We start from the raw sequence: 15,393 nt of genomic DNA on the forward strand, positions 1-15,393 counted from the left end.
AAGTGTCGGCCTACTTTGAAATAAATTAAACACAGAACTTTGTAGGGCTATTTGAGTCCTCCCCTTATTTTTGGAAAATGTATGAAATAAGAAGTACCCTATTTTTAAATAAATAAAAACATATAGCTGCAGCCTAATAGTGTAACGGACTGGGTTTATGTTTATGTTTGGTTTTGACGTATGTTCAGTAAAACACTGTGTTGAAGGAGCGCTCTGATATCCTGAGGGTCAGTTAAGGGGTCTGGGTGGGACATGTGACTGTTTGGACCAATAGGATGGGGTTGTTTTGGGATCGGGGATCAATGAGGAAGTGAAGTGTTGTTGATGTGTGCGAGTGACGGAGTAAGAGCGAGAAGTGCACATGTTCGTGTAGAGGAAAATACAAGTTACTAAACCACGAAGAAGTTCCGTGTCCTGTGTAAGCGGGGACGCTACGATAGCTTAAAAATATATTTTAGTTGGCGAAATATTAAAACAAAAAAGCGAGAGCAGGTCAGACTGGAGGCGAACACAGATACTGAAGCTGCAGCTGCAGCTCTGCTTTAACTTGCATTAAAAAAATTGACGGCCTTAAAATGGGTTTGCGTTAGCGCCGTTAATAACGCATTAAACTGCCAGCCCTAGAATATATATATATATATTTTTTTTTTCTTTAGTTATCAGCCTTCAATAATAAATGGAAAATTATCTCAGGGATAAAATCACTTCAACTTCACTTAAACGTACAAACCCATAATTTTAAACTCACCACTTACACACTTCAGACTTTCAGGAAATGTTTGAGAAACATTATTTATTCGGAAATATTACTGTCTGTACATTTTGTACAGGGTTGAATATAACTTTTTTTAAATGGTACCTAGCTATACAACATGACAAATGAATAAAATTGTACTGCTCAATACACTGACAGATCAATGAGCTAAGATTACTCTGCAAGGCCTCATCATGTGTACAAGAACTCTTATCTTGCAATTTACCTCACTGCTGAACTATATCAGATTCATTTCTCTAACACTATGAGAGGATAACATTCTGTAGAGTTGATTAAAAGTAAAAGTGTATCAACAGATAGACACTGTATAAGCTGCAATATTAACTGTGGAGCAAACTACAGTTGTTGTTTCTTTTCATAATATATCTGCTTACTTATGCAAACCTAAAGAAGACAGGAGGTAATTCACTTCATTCCTGCATGACAATGTAAGTTCTGCCGTTCAAACTCAAATACATACAATGAGATACAAGCAACAATTTGTATCTCATTTTCTAAGACAATGTACGTCCCAGACAAAGTGAAAACATGATTGCAGTGAGTGTGTGTGTGTCTGAAGGAGACAGCTGGCTGTAAGAACTCACCACGACAAAACCCAGAGACTGCGCCAGTTCTCTTTGTCTGTGTGACTTTTTAAAGCATGTCGGGCACTGCACAGTTGCTGAGGTGCACAGAGATCCATCCAGGGTATTACAGTTCAGATCTGTCTGATGCTGTGTGCTCTCAGTCTGTATTACCATGGCACCAGTTCTCTGATCAGCACTGATGTGGACTGATACTGGAGAGGAAGCTTTCACAGGGTTTTACCACAGAGGCCGTGACATGTGACCTTGTGGAAAAATCCCATTGAACAAAAGAAAAGAAGGGAGCACGGCTCACTGCGTGATCTGAAGCTTTGAGATGAGTAGATATGCACCTTTCCTTTTGTAATAGATGTTTTTATATTATGTCCATTTTACCACATTTTGGGAAACAACGTAAAACATAACATTTAAAACAATATAATTACATCTAATGATTAATAATTGTGCCATTTAATTATTAGATTGAGGAAATCAAAGTGGTGATACTGGTGCCTTTGTGTGTTTTCTTTTTACAACATGAATTCTGAAAATATATTTGAACATAATTTACAATGATGGTTTTCATGATGTGATATTGAATATTGTCATGATGAAGGGATCACCTCTACCAGAAGTGGCTTGATTACACTTTTAAAAGGACAATGCACTTTAATTCATACTAGAGTCCAACATGGACATGGACTAGATTTACAGGCTACTTTTCAGCTGCAGTTGCTGGCAGGTTGATGGTAAAATTCAAATAAATAATAAATAGACATATGTGTTAAACAGCGGTTCATGCACAGACAGTGACACAACAAAGGAACAAAGCAAAAGGTAGGAGCAAAAAAACAAATGTTCAGTTAAAAACAATATTAAGACAGGCAAATAACTTGGTGATTCGTAGTTATAAGTTAAATACCACATGTAATGCTCATTACAACAATTAGTTATTATTGGGGACTAACGAAGAAAGGAAGATGATGCATATCTTACCGGATTGTGATTGGCACCCATCTGTTATTGTGGATGTTCTGCACTGCAGCGACACTCAGAACGTGACCGTCACCGCACCCGAGTTCAGCGACAGGGTTTCCATCTTGAAGGAACACGTGAAGGAACTGATCCCCAAAGTTCTGCTCCTTAGCTGGGATTGGAAGAAAAAGATGGTTGGTGGCTCTTTTTTTTTTTGTATGATTAAATTCAATACATCATGCAGGCTGATATATTTATGATATTATGTTAGGCCTAACTCTTAGAAAAGAGAGCACAGATGTGTTGTGTTTGAGGTTTTTTAAAACACACTTACAATGACATAAACATATTTCTACAAAAGGATGATGGAGACTTTGTGGAGATTATATTAGATTTTTTAAAGGCTAATCCGTCTTTAAATGGAACAAACAGAGGTGTTGCTGGGCATTGTACCAACATGAGCAAGAACACGTCCAGCAAATACAACCTGATAAATGCCAAGGTCGTACTTGCTGTGATAAGTGGTAATTGTTCCAAAGAACAAAAACACAATGAAAAGCATTAATTGATGAAAAACTAAATAAAGAGTAACCTTTCAAAATTTGAACTTTGACAAAATGTTTGATGAAACCTTTTCAAAAGAATAGAAAAGAAAAATAATACTGTGAAAGTTTTAATGCAAAATCTTGAACAACCTGCATCTGTGGAATTGCACGCTGTAGCTTATGATTAGTTCCCTCCACTGTTTAGCTGGTGATTAAGCTGCTTGACTTGTTGCACTATTATTCATTAAAAACAACTGGGTAAAGTTATGTGTGCAGCAGTTGTGTTATCTGCAATCACCTGCTGTAATGCCACACAGCAGGAGGAACTGTGCAAGATGTTATTAGAGAGTTTGGAAATGCTATCTGGATTTACTGAGGTGAGTCAGACTGCACGACTGCAGAGGAAAGTGACATGGACACCTTGCGAGAGACATCTGTTACCACGGTAACCCTACGTCACCATATTTGCAGACAGTTGTAGCTAAGGAGACATGATTAAAAATGTATGATTAAAATGAGATTTAATTGACTAAACTATATTAGTGACGAAAAACTAAATGAAAAACTGTGAAAATCAATAATCAACCGACGACAATTTGCAGGGATGATTCCAGCCTAACAACAGATGTCAATGCAGCGCCAGTATGCTTCTCTTTTGAATGAAAGGATCTCGCTCACCTCGCTGTGCTCCACATAACACGCTATTAAACACACAGAGCACAAAGAGCACAAAGAGCAAGGTCACCGAGTGGTGCTGCAGGTCCAATCGCAGCTCGGGTTCCCTTTGAGACACTGTTCTGCCTCCAGGAGGGTACATGATTTTCCTTCTTAAACATGAGCGGTAACAAACAGAAGACAAGAATGGTGGCAAAGCCCTGAATCGTATTTTCACCTTCACAATATAAAATTCAGTGCGCTGCTTTATAGTTGAATACCAGAACAGAAGTGTGACCTCAGCCTGACAATTAAAGGGGACATTATGTGAGGCATATTCAGGTTCATAATTATAATTTGAGTCATTTATTGAAAAGCTTTACGTGCTCAAACGTTAAGAAATTCCTCATAATGTCCATCGCTTTTCAGCCTCTGTCTGAAATACTTGTTTTCCACTCCAGTATCTTGAAGGCTGATAAAGCCCTGTCTGCTTTGATTGGTGAGCTGGCCCACTCTGTTTTGATTTGCCAACAGCTTTGTGTACATCTAGGAAATTTTGGCCTCTGCTCTCGCTTTAACTGTCTTTGTTAGGGGTCATGCCGGACTAGCCTCTAGACATGCATTATGTAAATGTGCATCACGGGGCACCCTTTAGCTCACCTGGTAGTGTTGGCACCCCGCAGAACGATGGCTGATGGTTGAGCAAGTTAAGCCCTAAAGCCCTTTATGTCTCCCCTGTCCTCTTTCACCATTTCACGTTAACTGTACAATTGATAAAGGTGTAATACCCCAACAATCTTAGGAGCAGTGTTTTCTGTAGAGGAGTTAAAAACTAAAAAGCATCACATGTCTCCTATAAGGGCACAAATGTTCTCTTGTGCAATAGGAGGCCATTATTACATATGCCACTTCCAATCCTTTCATATGCAATGTGAACATCATATAAGAATGTTTCTTTTTGCAGGGGCTAGCACAGAGTCTCCTGCAAGCGAAACTGTGTATTTGAAGGAGCAACAGACAGCGGCAGCATTAATCCTCCCACACAGGCTACTGGGGTCTTCAGGAGGGAGTTGGGGGGGGGAGAGGGAGAGAGAGAGAGAGAGAGAGAGAGAGAGAGAGAGAGAGAGAGAGGGAGAGAGAGCACATCAGTCCCACCACACTGCTGTCGAAGACGACACGAGCAGAGGGCCGACAACATAAGAATGCAGCTCTTTGAGGTAGAAAGAGGTGTGGGGGGATAGAGCCTGCCAGGCTTGTGCCACTGTCAGGAAGACATGTTTGAAGGGCAGAGGACAGCACAGGAGTGGTGCACTGTTAAGAAAGGCCTTAAATGTTTCTCTGTTTTCAACATGGCACATTTCAACTGTATTAAAGACAGTGAAAGGAGGGGCCGGGGCATAAAGCAACACATACAGAGTCGACCTCTTGGATCCCACTGTGACAATGATAATTGAGCCAGGACAGTTGGAGACTCACTGGGTGAGGACCGAGGTGTCTCTGACCGTCTTTTGTCGTCCAGAGGCTTAGCATGTGGGCCATCTCCTCGGAAGTGCAGGCATGGGAGCAGGATTTAGACACCAGAAGAGACTGGTGCAAAAACCCTCAGTTTGCGGTTTCAAGGCTGCAGAGCAACTGATATGAAAGCTCTGAACAATTCCTGCAGGGTTAAGACAGGCATCCAGGAAGTACCCCATGTCTTTGTTGAAGAGAGGCTACTCGTTGCTTAATATGTTGCACACTGATAATGCATCTTCTAAGCTGACTTGGAGGTCTTTCCTGTCGTAAGACTCGACAAGGATGCACTTAACAGCGCCATCTTTCTAACCATGGCTGCCGAATGGAGCACAGGAGGAATATCTTGCTCAGATAATCCAGCATTTCATCATCCTTGTTCTGCAGAAGGGTAGGATTCCTACACGCTGAGAAAATCAGCAGTAGGGACAAAGTAGGGCGCCAGAGCATTATTCACTGGAAGGAAAATATACAGTATATATGCATTGCATCCTACTTAAAGTGACAACATTTTCCTGTGTCAGTCAGTAATTTAAAGCCTATGAAGGTTGACTTTGTGTGTGAGGTTCTCCAGGGATCAATATTTGGTCCTCTGCCAGTCGGCCACATCACCCAGAGACTCAACGTTTGCTATCATAGTCATCCCATCAGTACTTATTTGTACACTGCCCTGTCCCTAAGAGACATGAAAGTGGATGTCCAACATGTCCCTGCAGCTGAACAACAAGATTCTTGTTAATGGTGCAAAACCTGAGTGGCAGGAGCCCTCATGTAACCTCAGTTTCACTCTCAGAGCAACACAGGTCGGAAACCGTGGTGCACTTGTAATTGCTGAGTCATATTTACAGCATTGCTTTAAACTGATTTATCATAAAACAGAAGGTTTTTAAATGCTGTTTTAAGAAGGAAAAGAAAATCTGATAATATCTCACCAGGGTTAGAGACCCTACATTGATTTCCTAATTTTTCTAACGGATTATCAGTTTGAAATGTAACTATTTGGCTGCAACGTTCTGACTGGTTTAGCTCTTCAGTACATCAGTGACATGCATGTGGCCAACAGGACCCAGGTGCAATATGTTACTTCACCACTAGATGTCACTTTATTCTACCCATCGAACCTTTAAACAGTGCATACTTTTTGTCTTAAATAAGGTTATGTTTTCGCTCCTTGTCATTTGTTTGTTGAGACAGGAATTTCTTTAAAATTGCAAGAGAGGGCATTGTTGTCTTTTAGAGGCTTTAAATGAGGTTTAAAATGTGGCTTTATGGAGAGGATGCGCCTTAATTTGGCCATAATATCTTTTCATCAACCTATCATTTTTCAGCAATGGAGCTTATTTGCTTTGTTTTGTTGGCTTAAGGTTTGATTGAATTTAAGGGGGCCGTTAGGCCTTGGCAGAGATATGTGGTCGAATGAGTGATATTATAGTTTAATCATGTATTTGGCTGGAACACACTGTGCCTTGTGATGGTAGGAGGTTGGTTTACTGATCATTTCTGATGGTTTGTCAAGTCTGCAGTTTGTGGCTTGAAATTAGTTCATCTGCGGATTCAAAGAAACAACACTTTCTATCCAAAATTTAACTTCAACATATTTAACAATTACTGTAATTGGTGAGGACAGATTTTTAAAAACACCTTCCAGATGTGATAAAGCAAAGCTTGAAAATCTAATAAAAACTGGCATTGGACATAATGTGAGATACTGCAAAAATAGGTCTGAAAGCGACAGTTTTTTTGCAGTGCATGTATTTGTCTTCTTTGGCGGAAAGAAGGAAAAAGTTGAAATGTAACTTCAGGTTACAAACAAAGATGCAATCTTTATTACTTTCGTTTGATGCTTATTTCCAGTGAAGAAGGATTAGGACTCTGACGCAGTCTCTGGAAGATGTTTAGTGATTCTCATAGAAATAGATTGGCAGCAAATGAAGTCACCTTGAACAGTAGGAGAGACCGCAATGTGTGAGCCGGAGGCTGTGAGGCCACTATGGCCAAAAATACAGTAAATATATTGTTCATATATCGTATCTGTGCAATTCTTCACAGTTGCACATTTATACAGGTTATTGATTGAATTCTACTTTTCAAACATGTTTTCCAGACATCTGGTGTTAAAAAATGACATTGGGAGCCCCCCCCCCCCCCTAAACAAGAAGAATAAATGCAAGGCATGTTAGTGTGGATAAATGACAAATGAAAACATAATCATGCTCGGCACATAATCATCTACAATATTGCCAAACCACAGATTGAGTGGAGACCTCCCTGCAGTTAATGAATGCAGCGGCAGAGACAACAAAAACCACAGAGACTCAATTTCAATGAGCTTTTGTCTCCTTTTCAAACCAGTTGTTTCCACTTAGTGCCATAACTCACATGTCGACAAATATTATTTACTATACATGACAATGTGGCCCCATCTTTTGTTCTTCCTCTATTTTTCCTCTATATTGTTCCCCCCCTCTGTCCCCACGGCCCTGTTACGCCGCACCGAGCCTAACAGAGCGTTCGTCCTTTTGTCAGAGCCTGTCACCTGCTCTCTCTCTCTTTCTTCCCTTCCTCCCCCTCCACCTCCTTGTATTTCTTTTCTCAAAGCTGACAATTGAAGTCCAGGGGGAGACTCGCATGTTTGCTTCGGGGAGAGGTGTGAGAAAGGGAAGCGGCAGATGAGGAGAAAGTCTGGCGAGGAGATTCTCCGCATCTCAATGCATCTCTTTTGGTTGTCTTCTGATTAACTTTGTCTGTTTGATCTCTGGAGTTTTCGTTTCAGTTCCTGTCCTCTGATGTGAAAGAGACGGTGCACCACGAGCCAGGATGCATTACGAGATAAAAGGCTCTGTGCCCTCTCTATGTATGCTTTCTGAACATTCCTCTCTCCTCCTGACAAGGCTCACACGCCGCTCTCTAGCTTACATACACTGAGGTGGGGAAATAGCGTATAGCCGCGAATAAAGGATAGCATGGGAGCCAAAATTAATGAAGCTAACCAACTTTTAAGCGTGACGTGTGTTTCGTTATTTGCATTAGCGTTTGCATCCATTTGTGGAGCGTGGTGGAAGCCGGTAAAGCCCCCATCAAGTTGACACAGCAGTCATTATTTCTCAAACTAATCTTCAGAGTAAATCTGTGCAGGCAGACACAGGCAGTGACTTAAGATCAACACAGGCAGATAAATGATGGCATCGTATATATACGAGGAAACTTAATAACAGGGTGGAGGTGAAATGATTTTGCTAGCTTGACGTCGGGCGTAATCTAACAAACTTGCCGCGTCACATCTGATGACTAACTTCAGGCCTTTTCTCAATCTTCCTCCAGCTCCACTCAGATGGAGAAGTATTTTTTAATACACATGATTTATTTTCACACGATTTTTTATTTTCTGTATTCAAAATAAATCTAGTGATAATAGTGCAGAATGCATTTTAGCACAAGATACACTGAAAATGTATCTGTGGCGCTGCAACCTCGGAAAACAAACATGGCTATTTGTTGTTTGTTTCATGTCCACAGCTCCCTAAAGGCAATGTGAATTACTAATAAGAATTCTATGGGGACATTATTTGAGCACAATTTCTTTTGGCATACTCATAAATGCAAAGTCTTTGATACAAAGAGCATGGCTTTTGGCAATGACAAAGGTATCCAAGGAATCCAAAACCTGCTGGTCATGTTTTAATGGTGAAGAACTGAAAAAACAATAACTTTGTTGTTCTTAAATAACAAAAAACAAATAGTATTCAGCAATCATCCTGCACCGCTCTTCTCAAACCTATGATTTGACAGTTTTTAATAGTTCTTCAGTAATGATGCCCAAAGTTTCCATAACTCAAAAAATGAGTAAAAGCCAAGCGCAAACGAACAGACAGACCCTAATAAATAACACTTACGAGTTCTGACCACTCTAATTGGGCACCTTCGTGTCAGGATACCACACGTTTATCTTCAAAATGATTCTATCATTGTCTATATATATTTACAGCTCAGCTCGTTGACATTTCAAGTGTGACAACCTTATAAAAAACACTAATTTAGAGTCATATTAGTTTCTAAGAGCAAGAGGAAAGATTTAAGTCTTTGTTGGAACACCAGCTATCTTGGGAGTCAAATGTCTGCTCAGAGAATCTATTAGCAAGCCGCTATTACTCTAAGGAAAACAAGACTCAAAGTTTCATATAGTCAAGCTAACAGAAACGTACAAAAGTATTTTTCAACATAATGAAATATAAAAGATAAAATAAACTGTTCTAGGTCATTAGTTCCCAGATGTACTCGAGACAGCACTTGAATCAACTTCAGTTTTTTTTTCATTTAATAATCAAATAACCAATTAAAGGGACTCTCACCTTTGTTGCATTTGAGAATTACAGCACATTCAAATCATCCCGCCTTCCTCCAATGCCCCACCCCCTCGTTCCCATCCGCGGTGTTTTATTTAAGAAACTTTATTTACAAGCAGACTTACAACCTACTGCCTCCGCGCACGCACGTGAGTTTTTGTTTACCAAAGCAATGGATTCGGATTCAGAAGCACCGGTAAGTTATATACATTTACATTCACATATATGGCCTGAATGCGCCACAAGAAGCAGTTGGAAAACCTGCATGTCCATGCAGCAAACAGACAGGTCTGTCGGCCAATAAGGTCCTTCGGTCCGAATAATTTTATTGGTTGAAGTTTTCACTAAATATTATGAGAGTGAAATAATTGTTTGTTTTTACTCCTGGTGGGTCTGTCTTGCATTTTAGAGTGTCATTACCTTATTAATACCAATTTAACCTTATCCAAAAAAAGTGTAAAAATGCAACAAAGGTGAGAGTCCCTTTAAAGTTGCTTAACACAGTGTAATTAACATTGCCTCAGCACCGAATGGTCAACCAAGGTCGCCCCACACAAGAGGATATTTGTAACGATTTCAGGTTCCATTCTTCCCTCCCAACAAACGTAGGGGCGCTGCTGATTTGGGGTTCGGCCAGTGGTGTAGTGTGGAAGAAACAGTGATTCAGCAACCCAGACCATAGACCTTAAACAAACATGGACAGCTCCCAAAAAGTGAAGTCAAAGTGTCTTATTCACCCCCTGGTGGCTGGCTGTTTCCGTAATTTTAGGTAATTCTTGCACAGTGTACCGTACACCGTGCAAATTGTGTGGTAAGCATGTTCCAACAAAGACTGGCAACAACTCTCATCTTTTTAGCCATCTAAAGCAGAAATGACAGAAATAGTGATTTGATTTATATCATGGTATATATTGATATGGACTGATATGAAAAAAATAAAATCCCAATAAGATTTGTTTTCCATATCACCCAGCCCTACTCTATATAATAGGACAGACAGAAGGTTGGTCTAGGTTACACTACAAAGATGAAGGTTGTGAGATTTCTGCCCAGTTGGTGCAGAGCAAATCATCTGTGATCACCACACAATGCCAGTTCTGTTTTTCCTGACACTGACTCGCTGGGAAGTCACACAGGGACACCGGCAGCTTCACAAGATCATGGCGGCTCCGTTTTTTTTTTTGCCAGACGCTACAATTTCAGTCCACAGAGGCACGCAGTCGTTTTTTTCTTAATCGTAGGAGGACTCACAGCTCAAGGCACTGATGCAGAAGCTTCAGCCCTGAGCTGGCTGGTTCTTACTATTTGCATACATACTTTGAACGGATGTATAATACACATAAAGCTTTGATACATGGAAAAAATGTCTCATGGCTAGGTATTCTCAGCCCCTGAAGGAACACCAGAAAGCTTCTGACTCCTTTCCTCACAAAACAATGCTCCATTGTTATAAGGGTCTACTCAGCGGCTGTCTGGCCTACCTATCCAAATCACCTTCTGCAACAAAGGGGTTTGGCATTTGTGTGTGTGTGTGTGTGTGTGTGTGTGTGTGTGTGTGTGTGTGGGTGGGTGCAGGTGTGGGAACAAAGGAGCTGACAGGAAGCAAACGTACAATGCAGAGGTCAAGGTCAGCCTGAGCCTCTCTCCCCACATGTGTGAGTGACCCGTTCTTATGTTCTTCTGAGGATTCATTTGTTTGCTTTCAGGTTACAGCTCCTGTTGCCGTATCTAAATAACATCTTTAGAGCAGTCCAGAGTCTTTATATTAATATTAGTTATGATTATTTTATGAAGATACTTTTGTCTTGTTTGGTTGCCATCTCTACAGTACCTGAATAACTTCAGATTTCATTAAGTGTTCAATTTCATAGGCACGCTGCCGACCAAAACGCCTCCGGATGCAATTGGATAGTCCCACAACCAATCAGAGCAACATGACATGTGACGTTGTGAAAGTTCATAATTCAGTAATTTGTTTAATACTGACCTTCCCACATCAACAGCAGCTAACTTAGCTTTTAATGAAACACCCTCTGCTGCGCTCCCATTAGGCCCTCACCTATCAGCCATTGTAACAAACACAACCTGTTTTAGATAAATACTTTTTCTTTGGCCCAACCGCTCTCTATCTGAACATGATCTTGCAGATTGGTCTAATTCAAGACTGAGGCACCATTACTGTGGCCAAACATCCTTGTTTGCAGCACTCAGAAACACTGAGGTGTCATTGACCCCTTTTCTCAGCAAACAAACCACCACACAGTTGTAAACAGTTGATGTTCCTGCTCTCACTGACGACCACAATCAACCATAAGCACAAAAAACAACCAGTCACCATACGTTTTACTGTTTAATCCTCATCCCAGTAATACCTGTTTCAACTCTTCATGACTGAGCAGTTTACCCTCTTTTTACTATAAGTTTATACCCAAGCTCCAACTCTGGCTCCAAATGCACAAGATGACGAAACTTGTATCTGGGATATATTATATTTATTTCTGAGTTTCTTATTTGGAAATCTTCCCCTCCCGAAATTGATACATCTTTCACAATATGAAGGGATACTTACTGTTGCACCTCGTTCCCAAGGTATTCAAAAGTACACAGGCAGTTTCAGGGCTATTTACATGCATCACAGTTAGGGTTGCAAAGGGGTGGAAAGTTTCCGGTAAATTTCCGGAAACTTTCCGGAAACTTTCCACGGGAATATTAAGCACGGGAATTTTGGGAATTTTGAAAAAAATCAAACTATGCAAATTAAACGCTGAGCAATAAAATCATCATTCAAAACTCTATTTTAAAGATGTATGGAATGCAGCACACACTGCACGTTGAGTTTCAACCCTCCACTGTGCATTCTTCCATCACATGCACAGATAATTCCCAGCATCCTTCACTCTACAGCAGGGCTATTGAGGTCTGCTGTAGAGTGAAGGACTAGTCAGGTAAGTTTCCATGATATTACTGGGGGAAATATATTAGCATGCTTATTGAGGATTGTTCATCTGTTCATCTAGCATATTTCCATTACAATTTATCTATCAATTGTAAAATATTTTTACAAACTATTCCAATTGTCTGGCTAACTATTTATATCTCTGGCATTGCATTAGTGTGTTTTTACAAACTCTTTTCTCATCTTATTCTACAGAACAATGCCATGTGCACTCTCTCATGTGTGGAGACATTTCACCCCATCCAATGTAGAAGGAAAGGCTGTGTACATCTGCAAATACTGTGCAAAGACCTATGTTAAGAATGACACAACGATGCAGAAGCATATAGTCAAGTGCCCAAAGTTTCCTTTAGGGCTCAAATCAGCCTATGACACAACACATTTTTTATATTTATGTCTGTATATGGCAAGGTAAATACAGTTAGTATAAATTACCCACAACATTTCCATTTTATTCCCATTAATTCCCGTTAATTCCCGTTAATTCCCGTTAATTCCCGTATATTCCCATTAATTCCCGTATATTCCCGTTAATTCCCATGGAAAGTTTCCAACTTTGAAAATTCCCGGAATTTTGCAACCCTAATCACAGTGCACATCATAATGTTGAAAGGTGCAGATTTATTGTCTACATGGCCAAATTAAAGAATAAAAGCTAATAAACCTGTGTGTCATTTGAGTGAATGCCGATTGTATCTATTCCCATTGCAGACAAAAGACAGATGTGTGTGGGTTTTTTAACCAGTGGAAGAGGGGCTACAGAGAGTCGGCTGACCATTCTAACAGCTCATAAACCTATTAACAACTAATGTATTCAACTATTTAAGAAATCCTAAAACTGTTGGAAATATATTCAATGAAATACTAATAAAATAACACACAAAACAGTGATGACATAGGGAAATAGAGCCTCGTGGAAAGGGAACGAAGCAGCCTTTTTGCAAACAGTGTGAAATTTTTTAGCCACTGAAACATAAGCCAAGGCTGATGTATAATGTCTGCGTGATTAGTGAGCCAAAGATAGACGAGGCGAAAAGCAACAAGCAGATCAGTAACAAGAGGGCAATTTTTTAAGTTACGCAAATGTACCCTAGTCATAACATGTCTAGACATCATTATACAGTATAGATTGGCCTCCTCTCTTGTGAGGGCGGTTACATCACAACGCTTGAGAGCACACTTTATTTTCTGCAAGTAAATTCATCTGTAGCTGCAAAGGAAATATCTCGATCATATAAACTGATTTGCAAATCATATAAATATGCATTTGTTGAAGGGTCAGTTTGAAATATATATATAACAGATATATAACGTATCAAATTACACAAAAGTTTTACTTTTGGGAAATGTGCTTCTTCAACATTTTCACGTCTGTGGATGTGAGTGTGAAGCTACAGCTGGCAGTGGGTTAGCTTAGCTAAGCAGAAAGGCTGGAAACATCTTCCTCGCCTCTGAACTGAGCTAAAGCCAAAGAACTGTCCAGCAGAAGAAAGTAAAAATTAACATTTCTCCAAATGATAAATTATTATTCTTTTACTAAGATCTAATAAAAGACAATGTGATTCATGATCACACTGAAGCAGCAACATGTTAGCCACGAAAAAACATCATTATTCAAGGCAGATGAAAATGATAGCTGCACTCTGTGCCAACACAACCTGAGTGCAAGGACATACACAGGAAAAGAGCCATTTGAAAACATAATGGTCATATAAGAGTAGATATGCAAGGGCTATAGTTCCAGCTTTTATCTCTACTTGCTTTCACAGTGTTGCAGTGCTTTCAAACATTTGCAATAAAAACCCGATTGCACTCACAGTAGAGGATGGTGCCCTGTGCAGATCCTGCTTTCACTGTCAGATGGAGAATAACAGCGGCGTCCTTGACAGTAGCAGGCACAGAATGAGGCTGGAGAAGGGACGCAAGAGGCTGCAGCTCCAAATAAGATGTGCCATTGAATGAGGGGATATACACTGTGGCATCTGGGAACAAAAGAGAAAACGAAAGGGATGAAATGCATTTAAAGGGAGGGTGGAAATCAGAATACGATACACATTAGAAAAAGGAAAAAAACATACACGCTTGTACTTGAAAATAAAATCCACTCACACTTATATCTAAATGAGTCCTACACAGGGCTTTTGTTAGTAAACACAACAGTAAGATTTGGCTGGTGTGTGTGCAGCACTGATAACAGGCCTGTGAGCAGAGTCAGCAGAGCCCCTGTCAGGGAGTATGGGCTGGTGTGTTATTTCCCACTGGATGACAGAGGGCTATATGACTGTAAGCAGAGGTGGGGGAGGTACCCGCTCAGGTCATCAACTGCGGGAGCCAGCAATGATCTGTTGGCTTTTACACAGAGGACACTATGCACCAGGCGGACAGCGTGCTGCTCGGGTACATGACAGGCGATTTAAAATGGGCCACGGCGGCCTCAGCTCAAGGGATTCGATGCTTTGAGTCCATCTCTCTGGAAAAAGTGCAGTTTGTTCTCAGTGGACAAATTCATGATATACAGAGTGTGTAGGTGTTTGTCATTTTATTGAAAGAGAAACATGAATATCTTTGTGTTACTCTGTTCACTTTGTTAATCCTTTGATTTTGGATCAAATGGATTCTGAAAGCAGACCTGGATGATTGAAAACATTTAAAAGAGACTGGAACGTAAAAGAAGAGCGACATAAAGTACGCTGCAAAATTTGATAAAGACCACCTAATAAGAAGCAGACTTAGTTTCCGTGATTGGCGTAACCAGGGCAACGGACAAAGTGGTGTCAGTTAATTCTTTTCAGCATTTAGAAGAATTTCTGGTTTGGGATAATTTTGGAACAAATATCATGGATCTGATTAAACTCCACTAAGGAGGTAATACGGTTGTCAACATTTTGGTTGACCTTTAGAGAATAATGAATGAATCTTGATGAAAAAATAAAATTAAGGAATATGAGGGGGATAGATATTTATGAGTGTGGGCATTTTGGTGCTCATCCAAATACAAATCTTGATCTAGTGAATATAAATGTGGTGTCAAGAGTGTCAGACTTTGGCAGAGGTAAGAATTCTTCAAATG

The 15,393-nt window shown here is 40.2% G+C and overlaps 1 protein-coding gene across 1 annotated transcript in view; it reads right to left on the minus strand.

Annotated features, from left to right (window-relative positions):
• The window catches only part of eys (eyes shut homolog), a 155,534-nt gene that overhangs the window by 34,997 nt on the left and 105,144 nt on the right, over positions 1 to 15,393 (minus strand). The window contains exons 38-39 of the mRNA XM_061086984.1: positions 14,141 to 14,305; positions 2,335 to 2,485 (exon numbers count right to left, since the gene is read on the minus strand). Of these exons, the coding sequence (XP_060942967.1) occupies positions 2,335 to 2,485; positions 14,141 to 14,305 (316 nt within the window). The remainder of the gene's footprint in view (positions 1 to 2,334; positions 2,486 to 14,140; positions 14,306 to 15,393) is intronic.

This window comes from Limanda limanda, chromosome 15 (assembly GCF_963576545.1).
Source record: "Limanda limanda chromosome 15, fLimLim1.1, whole genome shotgun sequence".
Taxonomy (NCBI): Eukaryota; Metazoa; Chordata; class Actinopteri; order Pleuronectiformes; family Pleuronectidae; genus Limanda; species Limanda limanda.